At 37.3% G+C, this 24366-nt stretch overlaps 1 protein-coding gene across 1 annotated transcript; it reads left to right on the forward strand.

The window, feature by feature from the left end:
* Positions 1-18954: 18954 nt before the first annotated feature.
* On the forward strand, positions 18955-23662 carry LOC103519261 (the record flags this gene model as incomplete). Its single annotated transcript, XM_008484346.2, has 6 exons — positions 18955-19002; positions 19262-19365; positions 19409-19436; positions 19970-20073; positions 20660-20739; positions 23494-23662. Coding segments are annotated over exons 1-6 (533 nt in total), but the record flags the coding sequence as incomplete, so codon positions are not given.
* Positions 23663-24366: the final 704 nt, after the last annotated feature.

The raw sequence follows: 24366 nt of genomic DNA on the forward strand, positions 1-24366 counted from the left end.
CGTATACATATTTATCTACAGTATGTTGAATATGTTAAGTATTTTAGCTATAGGGGGTAAGTACATAAGTATTGGGTATTATGTCCCTTCTTTTTGGTCTCTTGGAGCTATATTTCCCAGTAGGTATGTACCTAATATCTGCACTTTCTATAAGCAGTATAAACCAGCGCTTTTTAGGTCGATCGAGATTGTCTAAAGCACGTCCACACTATAAACATTCTTTTATATTCCACCCAAATCCTTTGATACCACCTACATTGCTTTATATGGGTTCCAGTCGATATCGTTCGTTATGTATCGGCTTGGGTCGACCGTAGTTTAGACACACCTTTAGATATTTCAGTGTCTTTATCTATTTGAATTGAAAAGAATTCCACATTAGTACCTACCTACATTACCCAGGTACCTACTTTATAAGCTGACCAGGGGCCTGTTCCACGAATTACTCTCCAGTAAGTAGTAGGTACCCAGTTCTCACTGTTTAGGTACTCGATGTGTAGAAAATATGGACAAACGACGTTTTTCCTGCACTTGGAGTAGGTACCTACCTCTACAAAATGAGCAGGGACTGCAAATATGTTAGTGGAACAGGGCCAGTTAGTTAGGGGGGGGGGGGAAATGTAGGTGGCACTAAAGGTTTACCTATCAGCCCACTCTGGCTGACATTAGGTATAGCTGCTGTAAATTACACATACCTACCTACTTGTTTGTTCTTTTGAACTCTATGTGGTTCATATCACTCACACCATAGTTTTCTCTGTGTACAGAATAGGAAAAGTTATACTTACAAAGATATTTTCAAACTCTTTGAAGTGGCATACGTTAGATCTTTTGTACTTATGTGTGACAAGCTTGTGGTTTTTGTATGATTTACAAAGTAGAAACCCCTTTGTAAAAGATCTTGTATGAATTTAACGAGTGAAAAGTATTGCCACAAAAAAAAGAGAGGTAAGACTTTACTTTTACTTTTGCTTGCTGCCCTCTTCCTCCCTATTTTTAGTCCGTCCTTCCTTTATTATTACTAATAATAAAAGGTATAGTGGACGGACTATTGTATTCGCTTCGGTGTCGTCTGTTGGAAAAATTGACAAAAGGTTCGACGTTTTAGGAGCAAATCTTGTGTTGACCCAGCATCCTAAATGGGAAGTATTGAATTTGGTTTCTTCTCTCTTATCTGATGTGAGACATAGTTTAGGATGGGCATGCTACAACAGAAAATCTTAAAGTTCAATGTACTAGATATGAAACAAGAAGAATGAGAAGTCTTTCGTTAAATAGACCTCAGATGATTTTCGGCCGTGATTTCCTTATAGGTAATGTTGATAAATATGTGACCAAAGTCAGGTACAAAATAGGCTATAACTTTGCCTCTAGAAACACCCTGTATACAGAGAAACATTCTCTGGAGAATTGAGAAATACAAGCAATAAAAAAATGATAAAAATCATGTCGGTACCACCTTAGGAATGGAGGAATTGCAATGATAATGAGCATCATAAACTGCAATAAAACAAATTCCCGACTCCATATGTCACCATAACGGTGAACCATGTTCTAATTAGGAATGCGCTGAAAATTGCATGTGAATCACGAACGTTAAATAATGTACATTAGTATTCAGCTTGTTTTGCGAATTCCAGGGAGAATACAAGTGTTAATTTGAACTTCCTACTTGTGTATTGGTGACAATGTCAGGAAAATAATTTATTGTCATTCATTATTACCAGAGCCCGGTAGAATATGGCACTAATATGATCCTCCCTTACTGGTGAATTTATTTTGAGAATCAACCACAGAAAAACATAGTAATTTAAGATTACAAGGCAAACACCTCGTCAAATCTGTCTCCAGCTGGGAAGGTCCCCTCCACACTTGCCCCATTCCCGCGCTGGACGGCCAAACCAATCCTTTGGTAGAGGAAGGATTTCGCCTTCACGTCACCAATATGGCACTTAGTTTGCCGAATTATTTATGACACTAATTTTTTCAAGACATGGCGAAAAAACTCTTTTCATGCAATGCAAAGGCGTTTCTCTAAATTTGGCTAAAATATGGCAAAATACATAGTATGACGCCATGGCAATATGACATTTCCCGAGCTCTGTTCATTACAGTAAGGTTCATCTACAGATCTACACTAGAGTGTAGCTGTAGATGCTGCTTTACATAGAGTGTATCCTATTTCTATAACTCATTTTGCAGTTCAAAATGAAAATGGATCAAGTCCGTATTCTCTTACAAAATCTTGTTTTGTTTTCGTAAGTATCTGCTTGAGAAAGTTAAGTATTTTATTTATCTAATTAAGTACCCCTACTTATTTTTCAACTTTAGGATCTTTTCTCATTTTTCTTCCCTGCTGGTCTTTGTTTATTTTCTCTTAACTTAATTTCTTTTTCTGCGTTCTACATTCCAGTTTCTTAATTCTTACTGAGCTTACTGCTTAAGTTTTGATGAAATCTATTCGAATAAGAAATGGGAATTCATGCTACAATGTACAATATTGACCTTCTGACAGATTGCTTAATTTAATTTTTCAAATAAAAATAAACATTAATAAAAGAAGAAGCTCGTACTTAGTTGAGATGAAATATTTTTCGTTTAACAAGCTCTGTCAAATTTTAAATTGCGCATTTTCTTCTAATGCACATCTAATATTCTATTTAAATTTTCCAAACGAAGAAATATCTTCGAATTTTCAAATTTAATTTTCTTAATAAAATTCAATCGCTCAATTAAGATCTTAGAACGAGGGACGGGGATTAGGGAAACAAAGCGAATTGGAAATCACATGGACACTTCGAGCAATTGAAACTATCCTTGGCGGCCCCCAGTACAGGGTCATAAAACCAAATTAAATAGAGATTTGACTCTTATTGGGTTTAATGAGAATTTATGGCCTAATGCACATCTAATATTCTATTTCAATTTTCCAAACGAAGAAATATCTTCAAATTTACGAATTTAATTTTCCTAATAAAATCCCATCGCTTAATTAAGATCTTAGAACGAGGGACGGGGATTAGGGAAACGAAGCGAATTGGAAATCACATGGACACTTCGAGCAATTAAAACTATCCTTGGCGGCCCCCAGTACAGGGTCATAAAACCAAATTAAATAGAGATTTGACTCTTATTGGGTTTAATGAGAATTTATGGCTTTCATATAAACTGTTCCCATTGTCTTAAGGGACTAGCAGGGGTGTCGGGTTCACCTGTAATAAAAACAGTGTAAAACACAGCTAGTTAATTCTCCTGCAATGTGCTTGGATTTTATTATGAAGGAAGGAGAAACCTCGAAATCTGGTTTGTTTCAAATTGAACGAAAGAAGTGTCAAATCAAGTTTTTATTAAAAGTTTTATTCAACGGTTTTGAATTTTGATTGTTTCACCAGAACACTTGATCGGTTTTTCTGAACGGGCATGGCAAGTGATTCCCTAAAAGCTTAAAACAGTTGACCCGATTTGAAAACCGTTTGTCATTTCTTGGTCCCAGTTTGCCCATCTCTGACACATCCTAACAAGTGTATTGTATCGGTCCCGTACGATAAACGATCCATTTATCCTTGATTTCAAATGAACATAAAATTCTCGTTTCTTAGTGGGTAATAAAATGATTTGACGTCAACCTCATAGTTCCAGTAGAAGGGATAACTATAGGGAGAGGAAATGAGGCCTATTGAAAAAGGACCATTTTCTGTACTGTTTAGTGTTTTGAAAAATGGCCCTTTATTGACGACCACCTTAGGTCAAGGGTAAAAAAGAACCGAATCGGGCCCTATGATATTTGATCCGGTCCCTTTCTTTTCATTGAACATGTGCCGAAAATTTTCTTAGTATTTGTTTATTTATACAAGGTTTTACTATCGGTGTAAACGACCTTATATCCCGTTTTATTCTTGACTGATTTATGAAGTTTTCAAAGTAATTGGTGATGGTTTTTGGGTTTGTTTTGATCTTTGTCGCCCTTCTTGGGCTCTCGTTTGCTACGAATCAGCTCATTTCCTTAAATGAGTCTCAAAAAGTGAAAGCAAAAGATTTACATTATACCTTCTACATAAGTATATAACTTTGTGACTGGTGTCACTGGCGAATGTTGTGCGTTATAAAGTGATGGATCAATTTGAACCCAACGTCAATGTACTCTTTGTTGAAGGTCTGATGTATTCATTGGTAATATAGTCAAATAAAAAGTTCTGATTTAAACTCTATAACTTATTGAGTGGTGTCACTGTGGTGAATGTTGTGCGATATGAAGTGAATGATGCTCTCAGACAGTACGTACGTACATTCCTCATCTCTATTCTCTGTACTTTCTACTGTTGAGATATGCCTTGCCCAAATATTTACCTCTCTAATATTTTTTAATGATTCATATATTCTTGTTTAACAAGAAAAAACAATTTTCGAGTTGATAAAAAAACATTGAAAAACTTGAGACCTTAAACAACCCAAGGCGTAGAAAATGTCAAGCTTACATTGCTTAGAGGGGTGAGGGGATATAGGAATTTAATATTTCGACTTTCTTTGCTCTCCCTCCCTCTCTCTCTCTCTCTCTCTCTCTCTCTCTCTCTCTCTCTTTCTCTTTCTTTCTCTTCTTCCCCCTCCCCCTTCCCTTTTGTCTCGTTCATTATTTATTTTTCTTTTGGAAAAAATCTAATTTCTTTTTCATGACATGAAAATTAAATGAGAAAAGAATGTCAACAAACATGTTCCCAAAAACACCCTCCCTATTAGTACTGACTGACTGACGGACGGACGGTGTGGAAAGTACATAAGTTCCAAGTTTCAACTAGACGATTTTCCCCACCATTTCCTCACACTTAATAAATTGTACAAAGTGGGTGTTTTTTCACAGGAAATTTATCAAAAATTATTTAGAACACACATGTGTAGTGAGCTCTTATATTAGAAGTCTAGCGATTTTTTTAAAAGAAGAATAAGGAAAAGAAGAAGAAGAAGAAGAAGAAGAAGAAGAAGAAGAAGAAGAAGAAGAAGAAGAAGAGAAAGTCATATATTATTCACCCTCCCATCCAAAACATGAAGGTGCCTCCCTCTCAATAACCTAAATAAACATCCCCTCTCATTTCCTTATGAAAGGAAGTTTAAAAGGAATTTCAATTGTGTTAAGCATAAATGCTTGTCACAAATGTCGTTCCCCGCTTAATATACCACGCTGAATTTTATGACATGACTTGGACTCGAACGGGAAGTCCCTTATCAGTTCTTATCAGAGGCCGTACGATATGAGTTTCAGATCAGCTTTATCCGATATTGCGTTGGTTTAGTGGAAATTTTCATGTCTGAATCAGTCTGCAAACAAAATACGCATTCAATATTGTTCATTCATTCATACAATATCGAACATTGAATTTCCAAATTTGTAAATGTATTAATGTAAACATAATTTAGCCCAGCCCGATAACGAAGAGTGATTATATCAACTTTATAAAGATGTACCTGCAGAGCCACCTATCTATATTCTTGTTTAACAAGAAAAAACAATTTTCGAGTTGATAAAAAAAAAAACATTGAAAAACTTGAGACCTTAAACAACCCAAGGCGTAGAAAATGTCAAGCTTACATTGCTTAGAGGGGTGAGTGGATATATACAATCCTCCATATTACCTACCTCTGAGTCTAAAAAACTCTTCATCTATTTTCGTCCATATATCCATATCCACATATTCTGAAGTTTTGGTCCATTTCCGTATTCCATCGTCCTATGCATATCTGTTTGAGTACTCGTTGAGCTAGTGTGTTGATCCTTAGCACGGAACAATGAGGCAGCTGTTGAGGTACTGTCAATAGACACCGAACCTTTGGGTCCTCGGTTATCTCCGTATCCTGAAGTACCAGGTGTAGTTGGGTCCTACTGTCTCCGTGCCATATGTTCCGGTGTTCACTGTTATAGTGTACTACAACTCCTCCATATTACCTACCTCTGAGTCTAAAAAACTCTTCATCTATTTTCGTCCATAATATATCCATATCCACATATTCACATACATATTCTTAAGTTTTGATCAATTTCCGTATTCCATTGTCCTATGCATATCTGTTTGAGTACTCGTTGGTCTAGTGTCTAGTCCTATACCTTATCCATTTGAATATGGCAGCAAGGAGTCATCGACCCAAAATGAAAGAACCAATCAGAATGCGAGAACTCCTTGCATTCGGATCTCGAATCTTTCTCTGATCTGAGGTCCATGGTGATTATTGAACAGAAGACAGGTAGATGCTTTTATTATTCATTTTTATAAGTTTGGGTGAGATCTTTGAATCATAGCTATGAATACACCAATACAAGCTAGTATAGCTCGTATACTGGTAACTCAGTAAACGGTAGAACTCACTCCGATGGATCTCGAATCTTTCTCTGATCTGAGGTCCATGGTGATTATTGAAGAGAAGACAGGTAGATGCTTTTATTATTCATTTTTATAAGTTTGGGTGCGATCTTTGAATCATAGCTATGAATACACCAATACAAGCTAGTATAGCTCGTATACTGGTAACTCAGTAAACGGTAGAACTCACTCCGAAAAAGAGGCCTTACGGGAGGACCCCTTTGAGCTTTCCTCAGCTTTCGCGTAAAGTCGGCCCTGCTCGCTAAAATCCAATACATCATGGAACTTCATCTTGGCCAAATCGAATACTGGAAATCTCGTCCAGTGACCTGATGTGAATATGCTATTACGACTGGGATCTGTCAATAAGCTGTCAATCACGAGGAGGCAGAGAGATCTCACTCCGAAAAAGAGGCCTTACGGGAGGACCCCTTTGAGCTTTCCTCAGCTTTCGCGTAAAGTCGGCCCTGCTCGCTAAAATCCAATACATCATGGAACTTCATCTTGGCCAAATCGAATACATTATGGAAATCTCGTCCAGTGACCTGATGTGAATATGCTATTACGACTGGGATCTGTCAATAAGCTGTCAATCACGAGGAGGCAGAGAGATACAAGTTCGAATCTCGTTAATGACAATAACCTGGAGTGGTGATGACTTTGTTGTCTGGAATCTACAAGTAACTGGAGTGACCGGATTCAGGGTTAACAAACAGCCTGTCCAAATCATCCGTGTGATCGTTTTCTAATCGGAGTACCTTCGGCTGGTTTGCGCTCGTCATTGTGAGTCCCCGGTTCGAATACCGGGTTGGCAAAAGATTTGCTCTTGGAGGTACCTACTTCGATTCCTGCGCTCGTAATCATGTTTTCAAATCGAAGAACTATGTATGTTTAACCACATTGCCACTGAGGAATGCGACTTTTCTCAATTACTTGCAAAAACTCCTTTGGTACTGAAGATGTTCAAACGGTTGATCTTACAGAAAACATTGATTCAGGTATACTATGAAATCTGCCAGCAGTACATTCAGACTACTTTGTGTACCAGTGCCAATTTTTCGGTCATAAAGAATGACTTTGACAAGCGTCCAATGCGACTGCATAGGAAGTATGTTTAAATACATTTCAATTGTTTCTCTCTGCTCAATTTTTTTGTCCACAGATTTGATGTTCTCGAAATATTAGATTAAAACGTCTACGTGCTCGTACGAGTAAGAATTTAACTATTACCCAACGACCTGCCTCACTAGTTCCCGTTTGCAAAATCACGGGCAACATTGGAAACAATAACATCCTATTAAAATATTAGATTAAAACGTCCACGTGCTCGTATATGTAAGAATTTAACTATTACCCAACGACCTGCCTCACTAGTTCCCGTTTGCAAAATCACGGGCAACATTGGAAACAATAACATCCTATTTCTTGCTATAGAGGAAGTCCCTTAATCTCGAGCTCTTATCAGTTCTTATCAGAGGCCGTACGATATGAGTTTCAGATCAGCTTTATCCGATATTGCGTTGGTTTAGTGGAAATTTTCATGTCGGTGTAACTATGTCATTTGAGATATCAAGCTTCAAAGTTACGAATTGCAGCATTTGAAAGCGAGGTAGAAGGGAAGGAGGAAGAGAAAATGGGAGGTAATAGGGTGGAATGAGGAAGGGAGGGAGGCTGAAAGATAAACGAAAGGGGGAGTGGGAGAGAATGACTGAAAAGAAGGAAGGAGAGAAAGAGAACTGCAGCAGGAAGAGAAAGTCTAAAGAGGGAGTGAGAGAGAAGATGAAAGCAGGGAGAGAGAGAGAGAGAGAGAGAAAGAGAGAGAGAATGAAAGGAAAGGGAGAGACAGAGACTGTCTGAAGGAATTCCCTGATTAGAGGGAGACATTTTGACAAATGATGTCTGTATTTCTAAATCTAATTGAAATTTACTTACGTGAGTAGAACAAATTTATAAGTTTAGTCGGTAGGTATTTACTCTAGTACCTTTTTACTCACTTTACATAAGTAGGTTTGTAACGAAGTAGACATGATATAAATAAAGTAATGAACATGATTAGATGGGTACTACCTCCTTATTTTAGGAGGCACGGTTAGTCCAGTGGTAACGCGCTTGCTTGCCATACAGAAGGTCCCGGGTTCGAATCCCACCATTGACAGAAATTTGTACTCGTTTTTCGATTGCAAATATTTCAACGGGTTACTTTCTGGTGTTCTCGTGTTGACCCAGCACCTAAATGGGACCTTGTTTACTTGTTTTCTGTACTGATTGGATGTCCATAATAAGAAATGAAATCGGCTGGACACTGACGGATTTGGTGTGCAACTTTCACACACGTAATAGCAACCATATCAACATAATATCAACCGTGTGATTATTTTTACTATGCGATGACAATCAACTGGATTGATCAGGAGATAGTCAACCAGTGGCGTCCTTACCTTCAAACATATCAATGGCCATCATTCGGTCACCTGTTTCTTCTTTTGCTTTGGTCTTTTCTCGCTCATGTTAAGACGACATTTCTCGTTCTTCTGTGTTTTAAAAGTTGTACTGCCTAATTCTTGAGAATCTCGATATGTCTAAATAAATTGTTTAATTTTGAATATTTGAGATAGTGCAACCAAAGTTTGTCCATCGTACTCTTTGTTGAAGGTCTGATGTATTCATTGGTAATATAGTCAAATAAAAAGTTCTGATTTAAACTCTATAACTTATTGAGTGGTGTCACTGTGGTGAATGTTGTGCGATATGAAGTGAATGATGTGATGGATGAGCCGAATGGCGCCCGACGTCATTCATTGGTGAAGGTCTGAAGGTCTTTACCTAGACTTTAGTAGATTGTTGATCTTAAGGTAGGCAGAGTTGTAGACGCATAGATTGTTAATCACTCGTAGGCAACTGAGTTGTAAAGTCGAGAACATCGAGATAGAGAAATGAAGACTTGTAGACGCAAGATCAAGATAGAGAAATGTAGGTCCTATCTGATTTATGTATCCTCGCTGGTGAGATTTATCTTCCATGGATCTCGAATCTTTCTCTGATCTGAGGTCCATGGTGATTATTGAAGAGAAGACAGGTAGATGCTTTTATTATTCATTTTTATAAGTTTGGGTGCGATCTTTGAATCATAGCTATGAATACACCAATACAAGCTAGTATAGCTCGTATACTGGTAACTCAGTAAACGGTAGAACTCACTCCGAAAAAGAGGCCTTACGGGAGGACCCCTTTGAGCTTTCCTCAGCTTTCGCGTAAAGTCGGCCCTGCTCGCTAAAATCCAATACATCATGGAACTTCATCTTGGCCAAATCGAATACATTATGGAAATCTCGTCCAGTGACCTGATGTGAATATGCTATTACGACTGGGATCTGTCAATAAGCTGTCAATCACGAGGAGGCAGAGAGATACAAGTTCGAATCTCGTTAATGACAATAACCTGGAGTGGTGATGACTTTGTTGTCTGGAATCTACAAGTAACTGGAGTGACCGGATTCAGGGTTAACAAACAGCCTGTCCAAATCATCCGTGTGATCGTTTTCTAATCGGAGTAACTTCGGCTGGTTTGCGCTCGTCATTGTGAGTCTCGGGTTCGAATCCCGAGTTGGCAAAAGATTTGCTCTTGGAGGTACCTACTTCGATTCCTGCGCTCGTAATCATGTTTTCAAATCGAAGAACTATGTATGTTTAAATACATTTCAATTGTTTCTCTCTGCTCAATTTTTTTGTCCACAGATTTGATGTTCTCGAAATATTAGATTAAAACGTCTACGTGCTCGTACGAGTAAGAATTTAACTATTACCCAACGACCTGCCTCACTAGTTCCCGTTTGCAAAATCACGGGCAACATTGGAAACAATAACATCCTATTTCTTGCTATAGAGGAAGTCCCTTAATCTCGAGCTCTTATCAGTTCTTATCAGAGGCCGTACGATATGAGTTTCAGATCAGCTTTATCCGATATTGCGTTGGTTTAGTGGAAATTTTCATGTCTGAATCAGCCTGCAAACAAAATATACGCATTCAATATTGTTCATTCATTCATACAATATCGAACATTGAATTTCCAAATTTGTAAATGTATTAATGTAAACATAATTTAGCCCAGCCCGATAACGAAGAGTGATTATATCAACTTTATAAAGATGTACCTGCAGAGCCACCTATCTATATTCTTGTTTAACAAGAAAAAACAATTTTCGAGTTGATAAAAAAACATTGAAAAACTTGAGACCTTAAACAACCCAAGGCGTAGAAAATGTCAAGCTTACATTGCTTAGAGGGGTGAGGGGATATAGGAATTTAATATTTCGACTTTCTTTGCTCTCCCTCCCTCTCTCTCTCTCTCTCTCTCTCTCTCTCTCTCTCTCTCTTTCTCTTTCTTTCTCTTCTTCCCCCTCCCCCTTCCCTTTTGTCTCGTTCATTATTTATTTTTCTTTTGGAAAAAATCTAATTTCTTTTTCATGACATGGGGGCTGAGTGGGCCCCGCAACAGCCAGTCACGGAATCAATCATTTGCATGATACAAATTTCTTGACCCCGCCGGGAATAGAACCCGGGTCTTCCGCGTGCAAGGCGAGCGCAGTGACCACTACGCCACGGGAGCTGACAAAAATAAGTTTAAAAGGAATTTTCATTGTGTTAAGCATAAATGCTTGTCACAAATGTCGTTCCCCGCTTAATATACCACGCTAAATTTTATGACATGACTTGGACTCGAACCACCAACCTCCAGATTCAAAGTCCACCGTGCTAACCACTGCACCACTGAGGTTGGTTTCTCATTTCCTTATGAACATTTCATTGTATATCATATCATATCCTCTTAACATTTGTCGTCGTTGTTAAGCTTTCACAACTGTTCTTACTGTTTAGCTTGCACAAATACACACTTTATCATCATCAAATATTTCTATCCTATCATTCTTCTCCTCTTCCTCCTCCTTCTCCTTCTGTTTCTTTTGCCTCTCCTCCTCCCTTTCATCTTCCTCCTACTCCTTTATCTCTTGCTCTTCCTTTTGTTTCTTTTCCTTGGGTGTTTTTTTCACAGGAAATTTATCAAAAATTATTTAGAGCACACATGTGTAGTAAGCTTAAGCTCTTATATTAGAAGTCTAGCGATTTTTTTTAAAAGAAGAAGAAGAAGAAGAAGAAGAAGAAGAAGAGAGAAAGTCATATATTATTCACCCTCCCATCCAAAACATGAAGATGCCTCCCTCTCAATAACCTAAATAAACATCCCCTCTCATTTCCTTATTAAAGGAATTTTAATTGTGTTAAGCATAAATGCTTGTCACAAATGTCGTTCCCCGCTTAATATACCACGCTGAATTTTATGACATGACTTGGACTCGAACCACCAACCTCCAGATTCAAAGTCCACCGTGCTAACCACTGCACCACTAAGGTTGGTTTCTCTCATTTCGTTATGAACATTTCATTGTATATCATATATTCATATCCTCTTAACATTAAATTTGCCGTCGTTGTTAAGCTTTCACAACTGTTCTTACTGTTTAGCTTGCACACTTTATCATCATCAAATATTTCTATTCTATCATTCTTCTCCTCTTCCTTCTCCTTCTCCCTCTCCTTCTGTTTCTTTTGCCTCTCCTCCTCCCTTTCATCTTCCTCCTACTCCTTTATCTCTTGCTCTTCCTTTTGTTTCTTTTCCTTCCTTGAGAAAGTTCTCCTTGAGAAAGTTCAGTATTTTATTTATCTAATTAAGTAAGTACCCCTACTTATTTTTCAACTTTAGGATCTTTTCTCATTTTTCTTCCCTGCTGGTCTTTGTTTATTTTCTCTTAACTTAATTTCTTTTTCTGAGTTCTACATACCAGTTTCTTATTCTTACTGAGTTTACTGCTTAAGTTTTGATGAAATCTATTCAAATAAGAAATGGGAATTCATGCTACAATGTACAATATTGACCTTCTGACAGATTGCTTAATTTATTTTTTTATTATTTTTTTTTAATAAAAATAAACATTAATAAAAGAAGAAGCTCGTACTTAGTTGAGATGAAAATTTTTTCGTTTAACAAGCTCAGTCTGATTTTAAATTGCACATTTTTACTTTCCTTATCCTATAGGAAGGAAAGTAATGTAATCGGGTCAAATTTTCGATGGTCAGATTTTAGTGCCAAAACACGAATTTCATTGTATATCATATCATATCCTCTTAACATTTGCTGTCGTTGTTAAGCTTTCACAACTGTTCTTACTGTTTAGCTTGTACAAATGCACACTTTATCATCATCAAATATTTCTATCCTATCATTCTTCTCCCTCTCTTTGTACCTTCTGCCTCTCCTCCTCCTTCTCATCTTCCTCCTACTCCTTTATCTCTTGCTCTTCCTTTTGTTTCTTTTCCTTCTACTCTTCCATCTTCTTTCATCCCTCCTCCTGCTCTTTCGCTTTGTTCCATCTCCTCCTACGCCTTGAATCCTCTCTTATCCTTTGTACAATCGAGGAATTTGTTTACATTTTCGCCTCATGTTCACATACAATTACACCGTGCGTTGTTTACTTTTTGAAACAAACGCGTGGTGTTCTCTTCAGCAGGGCTTGTGTCGAGGTTTTGAATTTCTAATGGTAATGAGACTAATGAGTAATGCTTGTGGTGTAATGTCTACACATGGAAGCTTGAAGTGCTTCAACAATCGCGGATAATTTCAATGTTTTGCTTGTTTGGGGCTTTGTTTTGCGGATTCGTTTTGCGATAGGCAGGCTTCTTTTTAGGATACATGGAATTTGGTTTTCTTTCCTTCTTGTACTGATTGTAATGTTTCGCTCCTGATGGTATCATTGTTACTACTGGGGTTGGAACGCAGGTGGTCCTCTAATCAAACTGAAGACTCGAATTTCAATAAATCAGCTGTTATTTGAATAAATTAGAGAGGGGGCGTATGGAGTTCTGGTGCGATGAGAGGATGTCTGATTCAGATTCGAATACCTCATGTTAGCTGATATAACCTGAGATGATGTTGTTGATGTGTGTTGCTGATTTGAATGTTCAAGTTCCTAATCTTTGAAGGGACCTTGAACAGCTTCGACTAGGATGTCGGAATGATCAAAAGGATGAACTCAAAGTACCCAACTCAATATAAAAATGGATAGGTAAGGAAAGTATGTACATAAAAAGACCAATGTAATGACAATGACACATGAAGCAGATAAACTGGGAACAAGATGGATAAATTGAGAGTAGACTCGTATGTGTGGGAAGAAACTTTACACAATACCCCGAATCCTTTTAAATTTTCTTGAACTTTTACCGTGAGTTTGAGAGAGAATATGGAAAAATAAATATGCATTATCTTTTAAGCTGACGGAAATTCTCTAGAGTTAATCCTCTACTATTGAACGCGCAATGTGAATAGAAAACTCCTGCAAAAAGCTTTCACTCTTGGGTAACCTTTTCGAAAAATTCTCATGAGAAAATGTTAAGGCTATCGGATTTTGTGTTGATTTATTTTACTGCCCATTCCATATGCTTCCCCTTTTTCATTCAGGGTAGCAAATTGTGTCTGAGATTGTTTGAACTAAAGTTGGAAAAGGCTAAATTAGTTGTGTATCTTGTACTTTTGTATGTTAATAGGACCTTGCCTGACTTTGCTTTTCTCTTTCTTCATCTATCAACATTTGTAAACACAATGATATCAATCAATTAGGATTAATAACTTTAATCAATAAATGTATCAATAAGTTATATTAATCAATAAAGAGGTGCCTTATTAAACCGTTTGCACAATGGGACATTTTGTTATAAGCTGACAGTCTAAATAAAGCACTGCTTATTGCTCACCCCATTGTATGCCTCTCATCAGATGGACGAGAAGAGACACAATTCTACCCATTTAGGTGATCATGAGAACTCCTAAAAGCAACCCGTTGAAATATTTGCCATCGAAAAACGAGTAGGTAGGTAGGTACACAAATTTTTGTCGATGGTGGACATCGTACCCGGGGTTTTTTGCATGGAAATCAGGTGCTTCATCTCTGGGCTAACGTATAAGATTAACACTATTATGCATATTTCACTCAAGTCGCCTAAATCTACTACCGCTGACGATGTTTACATTTGAACGCATAACAATACTCGCCCCCGCACATCCGTCTAACCTAGAAATAATACAACATGGCGAGAGTTTTCAACGAGCACAACAATAAATTGCAAACTCACCATTGAAAGAAAAACAAAACGGACATTGCTTGATTGTTCTGGGAAAACGCTGTGAACACCATATCGACAGACAGAGGCCGTGAAATACAGTGACGGCTACGTTAAGAATAGTGGAGACTGAAGGTTACTCCACACCGGGCGATGTAGATCGAGTATAGTGTGGACACTGCTTGAGATTTACGCTATCTCATATTACACCGTTAAGGCATGCTACAGATTGCTCCAGCCATTTCTTTCGATCAAATCGAAGATAAATAGCATAGTTACTCCGGTAGTCACTTACTCATAACTCATAATACTTACAGGACGACAGTTTTACGTTAACTCATGTGGGTAATGGTTTTGCTTGCTCGTCCCTCCGTCACTAAAAAGTATACCAGTCACTGTACTTAAACTCATGTGAAACAAAAACAGTATATTTTTTTCCTACTGTATGGTTTGTCATAAAAAAACGGCGGAAATTTCAGAAAACCCCTCTACGCCACTGTTCTATTCAATTTTGGCAAGAGACCGCAACTCGAAAATTTCATTCATGGCTCCACTCGGATAACTCATTATGTATTAATGTAGAATGTATGAAATATAAGGGTACATCATTATGTATTAATGTATCCAGTATGAAATATAGGGGCGCACAATAACACAAGATGACACAAATGTTACAAACATTATGCAATGGATCTTCTCCTTTTCCTTCTTTGTTCCTTTTCGTTCCCATCCCTCAGTTTTCTTCTCTTTTTTCCGTCCTCCATCACGTTCTTGTTCAGAATTCAGATCCTCCTCCTCCTCTGCCTTTGCCTCCTCTTTCTTCTCTTTTTTCCAGCATAACTTGGAGTCAGTCCTCCCTAGAAAAGAGAGAAAGCGAGAGGGAGGGAGAGGAAGAAAAACATCGAGGATTAACGAATGTTGAACTTTGAGGATGAGGAGAGTAAGGACATTCAACATCTCGGAAAAAAACTACCGTCATAAGATGGATACCAGCAGGTAGATGACACAAATGTTACAAATGTTACAAACATTATGCAATGGACCTTCTCCTTCTTTGTTCCTTTTCGTTCCCATCCCTCAGTTTTCTTCTCTTTTTTCCGTTTTCCATCATGTTCTTGTTCAGAATTCAGATCCTCCTCTGCCTTTGCCTCCTCTTTCTCCTCTTTTTTCCAGCATAACTTGGAGTCAGTCCTCCCTAGAAAAGAGAGAAAGCGAGAGGGAGGGAGAGGAAGAAAAACATCGAGGAGTAACGAATGTTGAACTTTGAGGATGAGGAGAGTAAGGACATTCAACATCTCGGAAAAAAACTACCGTCATAAGATGGATAAAAGCAGGCAGAATTCTCAGGATGGCTAGGATCCCAAAGAGGAGGGGAAGAGAAGATGAATAAGGAAGAGAAGAAAGAGGTGTACGAGGATAACAGGGTGTAGAAGGAAAAGGAGATTGAGGAGTTGAAAAAGATGAAGGAGAAAAGATAGAGGAGGAGAAGGAAAAATATGCGTAAAGGAATGTGGAGATGGATGTGAATTTGTAAACACAATGATATCAATCAATTAGGATTAATAACTTAAATCAATAATTGTATCAATAAGTTATATTAATCAATAAAGAGGTTCTTTATTAAACCGTTTGCACAATGGGACATTTTGTTATAAGCTGACAGTCTAAATAAAGCACTGCTTATTGCTCACCCCATTGTTTGCCGCTCATCAGATGGACGAGAAGAGACACAATTCTACCCATTTAGGTGATCATGAGAACTCCTAAAAGCAACCCGTTGAAATATTTGCCATCGAAAAACGAGTAGGTAGGTGTAGGTACACAAATTATTGTCGATGGTGGACATCGCACCCGGGGTTTTTTGCATGGAAATCAGGTGCTTCATCCCTGGGCTAACGTATAAGATTAACACTATTATGCATATTTCACTCAAGTCCCCTAAATTTACTACCGCTGACGATGTTTACATTTGAACGCATAACAATACTCGCCCCCACACATCCGTCTAACCTAGAAATAATACAAAATGGCGAGAGTTCAACGAGCACAACAATAAATTGCAAACTCACCATTGAAAGAAAAACAAAACGGACATTGCTTGATTGTTCTGGGAAAACGCTGTGAAAAATTCTCTAGAGTTAATCCTCTACTATTGAACGCGCAATGTGAATAGAAAACTCCTGCAAAAAGCTTTCACTCTTGGGTAACCTTTTGAAGCGATTGAAATTGCAAATAGCATTACTATAATCTAAATCCAACAGATTTGCAGGAAAAAATATGCTTCCAAATGGATTTCCTATGTATAATTTTAAGATTTTTGCACGTGAATGAATGAACTTAATCTTGAGCACACGCTTTGTTTGTATTGTCAGCAGATTTTTCTATTGAACGACACCTCTTGAAGTTTTTCCTTTAGATTAGTTTTCAATGTTATTTGAGTTTATAATCTATGAAACTTTTGTCTTGTATGTACCAGACAACTGCTTCAACAGTTTATATAAATTTAAATTCTGCATCTGAATGACCCTGTAGTCTGTAGTGTAGATACTGGGGAAGCCTAATTCTATTTTTGATTGTTCAAAATTCAAAAATAAATTTGGATATGAAATTTCAATCTTGTAAAATTAATAAAGCCTTATCAATCAAAATCTTCAATCACTTCCTTCTTCCACCGACACTTCTTGAAGTTTTTCCTTTAGATTAGTTTTCAATGTTATTTGAGTTTATAATCTATGAAACTTTTCTCTTGTATGTACCAGACAACTGCTTCAACACTTTATATAATTTTATACTCTGCATCTGAATGACCCTGTAGTCTGTAGTGTAGATACTGGGGAAGCCTAATTCTATTTTTGATTGTTCAAAAATAAATTTGGATATGAAATTTCAATCTTGTAAAATTAATAAAGCCTTATCAATCAAAATCTTCAATCACTTCCTTCTTCCAATATAAACTTCGATTATGTTGTTGCTTTGTGCCCCATCAGTTTGGGGAAGTTGTATAAGAGGTTCTTTTTGTGCTTTCATAACAATGTCGTTGATGATTACAATGTACCTTGGTAGTTTTAATGTTTATGACAAGTAATTACAGGGGAGCAGTAAATTTCGTCTTTAAGTTTTGACTGCTTACCTTCTTCCAATATAAACTTCGATTATGTTGTTGCTTTGTGCCCCATCAGTTTGGGGAAGTTGTATAAGAGGTTCTTTTTTGTGCTTTCATAACAATGTCGTTGATGATCACAATGTACCTTGGTAGTTTTAATGTTTATGACAAGTAATTACAGGGGAGCAGTAAATTTCGTCTTTAAGTTTTGACTGCTTATTCAAACAAAGGCCTTTATTCTGTCCAAAGTTTTACCTATTGTATTACTTTCTTTTTTGGTTCTTCTTCAACGATAAACTTCCTAACAATAACTACTTTCAACCGACTGATGATCGACTGAAGCAGATAATGTTGCAACTCAAATACATACATCATCATTTGTCATACTTGAAGAAGGAAATGAAAATATTTCTTAAAAGTTAGGGTAAAAGAACACTCAAATAAGCATCATTCAATAGGATAAGGAAAGTCGTGTGATGTTCACACCAGATTTTTGTAAATATTTTTATTAAAATATGACAAAACCTAGAGAGAAAAGGGACGAGAAGAAAATGAAATAAATATTGATGTGGAAGAAATAAAATGGAGGAAAAAATGTGAAGAAAGACTGATAAGAGGGAAGGAGAAGGGGCAAAACGACGATAAATACATAAAATAGGGAAATAGGTAAATGGGGAAATAAAGATATACTCATATACCTCACATGAACACTCAAAGGGAAGCGAAATATAGGAAACAAAATTCACGTTTGAGAAAACAATGAAAGTAAAAGTCAGAGGATTCTCCTGGGAACTTTTTACTTTCCTTATCCTATAGGAAGGAAAGTAATGTAATCGGGTCAAAATTTCGATGGTCAGTTTTTAGTGCCAAAACACGTTAAATAGGGAAATAGGTAAATGGGAAAATAAAGATATACTCATATACCTCACATGAACACTCATAGGGAAGCGAAATATAGGAAACAAAATTCACGTTTGAGAAAACAATGAAAGTAAAAGTCAGAGGAATCTCCTGGGAACTTTTTCCGATAAAAAATGTGGATTTGATTTTTAGAAAACTCTATAGTGAATCTTCTACAAAAAATGTCAATCTAGACTTGTTTTAGAATTTAGATGTTATTTTTAGAGATTCTAGACTTGTTTCAGAGATCTGACATGTTGGTTTCCCGAATCACTGAGTTTCTAATGTTGATGAACTTGCAAGTAAAACCGATAGAAAATGTGGATTTGATTTTTAGAAAATTCTATAGTGAATCTTCTACAAAAAATGTCAATCTAGACTTGTTTTAGATGTTATTTCTAGAGATTCTAGACTTGTTTCAGAGATCTGACATGTTGGTTTCCCGAATCACTGAGTTTCTAATGTTGATGAACTTGCAAGTAAAACCAACTTGCAAACAAAGTTTGCTAAAATAGGAACAGATTTGTGGTGAATCTTTGCGGTCAATGGATTTGGTTGTGGAAAGTTGAAACCAAACATCATTTCAACTACTTTAGTTTCAATCTCATCTTAAACAGAGTTTGATTCACCTCTGTTATGTATTAGGCATGAGTCCTTGATACAACCTACCTCAGTATGTACCTGAACTTTACAGCTGCTCAGATATTTATTTCGACATTTTTCTTTGTTTGTTTCCAGCCCATCCGAGATCTTCTCAATGGAAGTGCCACTTCTGATGACAATCTGCCTGGCATGTCCAAAAGCTCAAGTACTCCCCTCCTGGATGATCCTAATCCTTCCTGGTAAGTCCTTAAGTTCGAGTTTTACCACCGTGGATTGTCTCAGGATTGAGTTTAATCCGAGGTTGTCCTGGGTATTAAGTATTATACAAAAAATGGCTGACGCCAACCCCTTCTGAACACGGGAAAAGGCCAAGAAAAAAAGAGAAGAAAATTTATTTCTTCCAACAAACGAACAACTCGCTAATGCACATAAAATGGAAAGTAAAAAAGAAATCCCTGACCTTGTCTAGTCTGGAAATGGAGGAAGGATGTGGCCAAAAGCCAACTGCAAGAAGCAGACTCCCAACTAAATTATGCAATTTTTTACTGACAACCTACAGCTCGTTTTGTTTTCTTCGGGATTTAGGTAGATTTGTTTTGGCTCTATTGTCGAACGAGAAGAACAAGTAGTGGTTTTATTCCAATGATAATGAAAAAGAAGAAGAAATTGAAAATACAAAGTTGAATGAAACGGGTGGGAATTGAAAAAAAAAAGTTGGAAAAATCCCTTCATTGTTGATTTACTTCTGAGCTTTTTCGGATGAATATTTTCTAATACCTTGTGTACCTGAATTTTACAGCAGCTCAGATATTTATTTCGACATTTTTCTTTGTTTCTTTCCAGCCCATCCGAGATCTTCTCAATGGAAGTGCCACTTCTGATGACAATCTGCCTGGCATGTCCAAAAGCTCAAGTACTCCCCTCCTGGATGATCCTAATCCTTCCTGGTAAGTCCTTAAGTTCGAGTTTTACCACCGTGGATTGTCTCAGGAATCCGAGGTTGTCCTGGGTATTAAGTATTGTACAAAAAATGGCTGACGCCAACCCCTTCTGAACACGGCAAAAGGCCAAGAAAAAGAAGAAAATTTATTTCTTCCAACAAACGAACAACTCGCTAATGCACATAAAATGGAAAGTAAAAAGGAAATCCCTGACCTTGTCTAGTCTGGAAATGGAGGAAGGATGTGGCCAAAAGCCAACTGCAAGAAGCAGACTCCCAACTAAATTATGCAATGCATGATTGCATTGCTAGACACTTAAGCAAAGTGAGATCCAAGTGTTAACTTGACGATTTTGCATTTAGTTAGTTTCGTTTCTGTTTTACACGACAAAACTCTCGAACTGTTTGTCCAAATTTGAAGAAATTCGGTAGTTAAATTGACATTTGCTAGACGAAAAATTTGCGCTGCCACTGCGCGCTGGTTAGTTTTTGATCCCTTTTGGCTTTTTGAGGGTCCGTGGGAAAATAATAATGAGGTGTACACTTTGGTAAGTTATTTCAAAACTAATGATTTTCCATTTTCTCACCCACAGGGAATGGTCTCAGATGAACAAGGCTCATGATGAACGGATAGCACCTCTACTGGAAGCAGCCAATCAGAGACATTTCTCAGGTAAGTTTACAAGTGTTAGCCAATCAAAGACATTTCTTCTGTAAGTCAATAGTAGACATGAATCTAATAATAATAGTATGTAAAAATACGAAAGCCAAAATCCTCACAATTTCGTGTTTCTTATACCAAAATTGATCATTTTCTGATCATAATTACGGTTTTGATCAGTGAAGTCAGGTACACTTATTTCTAAACAAAATTTGCCTCAATTCGTCCATTTGCAAAGAATGAATTCCTGCTTGACATTGGAATAATGGCTCCAGAGTTCCGAGCGCCGAAGGTTGGTTCGATTCTTTTCTTCATTTTGTACTAGACCAAATACATACCAACCAATGCAATGTGTAGAAAACATAAAGAGTTCCCTAGGCATTCTAAACAATCTAAACTTTTCTTTCAACACAATCGAATTGTATTGTTCTATTCGGTCTTATTATTTTTATTTTTTGAAGACCAGCATAATTTCACCGATATATAATGACTAATATTAGTTTGCTCATAAATCAAAAACTGCTGATAACTATTCTTAGGAGTGTCTATTCGTTTACTTTTCTTATCCGAAGCTTTATTTTTAGGCATGCTAGGGTATAGGCTATAGGGTACCTTTTTCTATAAAGGGTACTCGAGTGTAAAAGTGCCGACCATGTAATCAACAAGCGACACCAATGTAAAGAACAGAGGATTCTGAACAAACATTGAAGGATTGAAGTGTGCATGCTGAATAATGTTGTCCTATGTGTAGTGTATGTTGATCTACATACTAATTGCGTACATAACGACCAGTTGGCATACCAATTGCGGACACTTCCTAATAAAAGTTACAAATGGTAGTTGTGTACACTTTCAAAAAGTTGCACACATGTGTAGGCACTGATTGAAAAAGATATTCATATATCAGTCATAATCATAACATAACCTAACTACACTGCAAAATTTGATCATTTGTAAAAGTCTTTTTTTGAACTCTACCCAACGCAATTAACTAAATCAGTACCTAGATAATGTAGATATTATGTCACCTTTTTCGACCCGACACGTTTCCGAACAAGTGGTACGCAACTAGTCGACACCGGTATGTTGACATAGTTTGATAGATACGCATTGCCTATTCCCAACTCCTAGATATCATCATGCCCAGTAACCTTCAAAGCGGAGATTACGTTTCTCTGATGTCAGATAAAGTCATGTGTGTATGACAAAGAGGCAAGATAGAGATAGATGGGGCGGGAGAGGGAAAGAGAGTGAGATGAAAGAAAAAGATATATAAATGAAAGAAAGAGAGGGAGGGAGGGACGCATGGATAAATTCCGTCCAAACTCATAAAACATTCCATTCCGCCGTAGTAAACAAGAGAGAGTGAGATGAAAGAAAAAGATGTATAAATGAAAGAAAGAGAGGGAGGGAGGGAGGGACGCATGGATAAATTCCGTCCAAACTCATAAAACATTCCATTCCGCCGTAGTAAACAAATATTGGGTGGACACGAAATGGAAATGTTTGAGAATACAACAGCCCACTTGTATTTTGTTCTGAAATAGCTTTGGAAGAAGGTAGCATGGGATCTTACTTTATAGGGGTTCCAGTCGATTGACATTGGTCGACTGTAGTGTAGACCTGTAGACGCATCTTTACTTGTCGTAATGACATTCATAAAGTTATTGCAAAAGCCTAAAATCGTTCGGCAAGCATTCTTTTAACACCATGTATTTTAAGAAGGAGCCCCAGAGATGCATCACTTAGCCATGTCAGCTCATATGTTACTTACACATGGTTAAAATCATGCATCACTAAGTACATGTTATGTCGTAATGACATTCATAAAGTTATTGCAAAACCCTAAAATCGTTCGGCAAGCATTCTTTTAACACCATGTATTGAAGGAGCCCCAGAGATGCATCACTTAGCCATGTCAGCTCATATGTTACTTACACATGGTTAAAATCATGCATCACTAAGTACATGTTTTAAATTTTAAACTAAGGAAAGTGTACGCGATTTTCTCGAGTCATCAATTTTCCTTTGAACAAAGTAACCAAATTAATCATGGTATCCATTGTGGGTATCATCCATCTTAAGAACAGTGTCATGTTAAGCCCCAAGGTATCCTCTGACTTAATGAAACTTCCCCAATCTCTCGTCTAAATGTAGGTGACAGTAAAGTTCCGTTAGTCTAATAATTATTAGTTAATTAGTTTTCAAGAAAATTACTCTCGAGTAACTGGATTTGGAACATAGTATAATATGTCTTCAAACAGTAGGTACCGACTGTTCGTCCATGTACGGTGGATTCCATTAAAAAGTGAGAAAATAGATTCCATATTCCTTGTATAAAAGAAACTCTGTTGGCTATGTACCTTGTTAGTGATGAAAACTGTGTACCTTGTTAGTGATGTCTCATAAAGTAACTCCAGATTCACCTATGAAATCGGATTTGGAACATAGTATAATATGTCTTCAAACAGTAGGTACCGACTATTCGTCCATGTACGGTGGATTCCATTAAAAAGTGAGAAAATAGATTCCATATTCCTTGTATAAAAGAAACACTGCTGGCTATGTACCTTGTTAGTGATGAAAACTGTGTACCTTGTTAGTGATGTCTCATAAAGTAACTCCAGATTCACCTATGAAATCTTCAGTGGCGAAGAGCACTGGGCGAGGTTACGCCTGAGACGTTCTCTACCACCATGGCCCTTCACCAACACAAAGTTGCCGAGTTTTTCTCCATTCTTCACTTTAATCTGTTTAACTTCTCAGGTTACAATGTCACGGAAAGCGTTCTCCAAAAGTTCCGCAAGAGTTTCTCGCTCCGATTCTACAAGAAATCTGCCTCGAACAGTTCTAGTCAGCACACTTCCCTGGATTCCACATCTACCGCTAAGCAATATCAGCATGACTTTGAACCGCCGGATTCCCCACCTCATACGCTATATCGATCAATAATTCGATACCACCCTCCTCTTACTCAAAGGACACCGATCAGGTTGTTAATTAGTTATAATGACAGTACATAACTGTTGCTGTTGTAGTTAGTTAGGTTGGTATATCCAATGATTTTACTATCTGATATGCAATATCACTAACAAATATCACTTTGACCTAATGACCGGCAAGGAGAGTTTTGGATCACACCGTATTGGTTCTATTGTTTGTTTACAATAATATTTTTGGTTATCAGGATCATCACAAGGGGGCGTGAGATGAGATTTTTCTCCTGTCATTTTTTGACCCTAGACAAGACGGCTAGGGAGGCTTTGTAAGTTTTGACCTCTGTTGAAAATGTTGATGTATAAACTGAGGTTGTGACGACCTGACGACTTATAGAGACGTCACGGTTATTAAGGATGATATAGGTCTAAGGGGCTCAGTTAGGTCAGTAGATGATTAGAGATTTGAGGTTCTTGTTTAATTCAAGGAAGACAGGTCATGAAATTAGGCACCAGTGTTTTAATCTTGGAATGACTCTTTGCGACAAGCATTTATGCTTAGCGCAAGCAACATTAATTTATTACTATCCATGTTCAAAATAATGTTGGTAGTTATACTTATTTGCATGATTGTATCTCCTCTTAAACGACCCTGATGAATTCCTGAATTTGAATCACTAGTGTGAAGGTGATATGTATTATG

Source organism: Diaphorina citri, unplaced genomic scaffold (genome assembly GCF_000475195.1).
Source record: "Diaphorina citri unplaced genomic scaffold, Diaci psyllid genome assembly version 1.1 scaffold2629, whole genome shotgun sequence".
NCBI classification, from domain to species: domain Eukaryota; kingdom Metazoa; phylum Arthropoda; class Insecta; order Hemiptera; family Psyllidae; genus Diaphorina; species Diaphorina citri.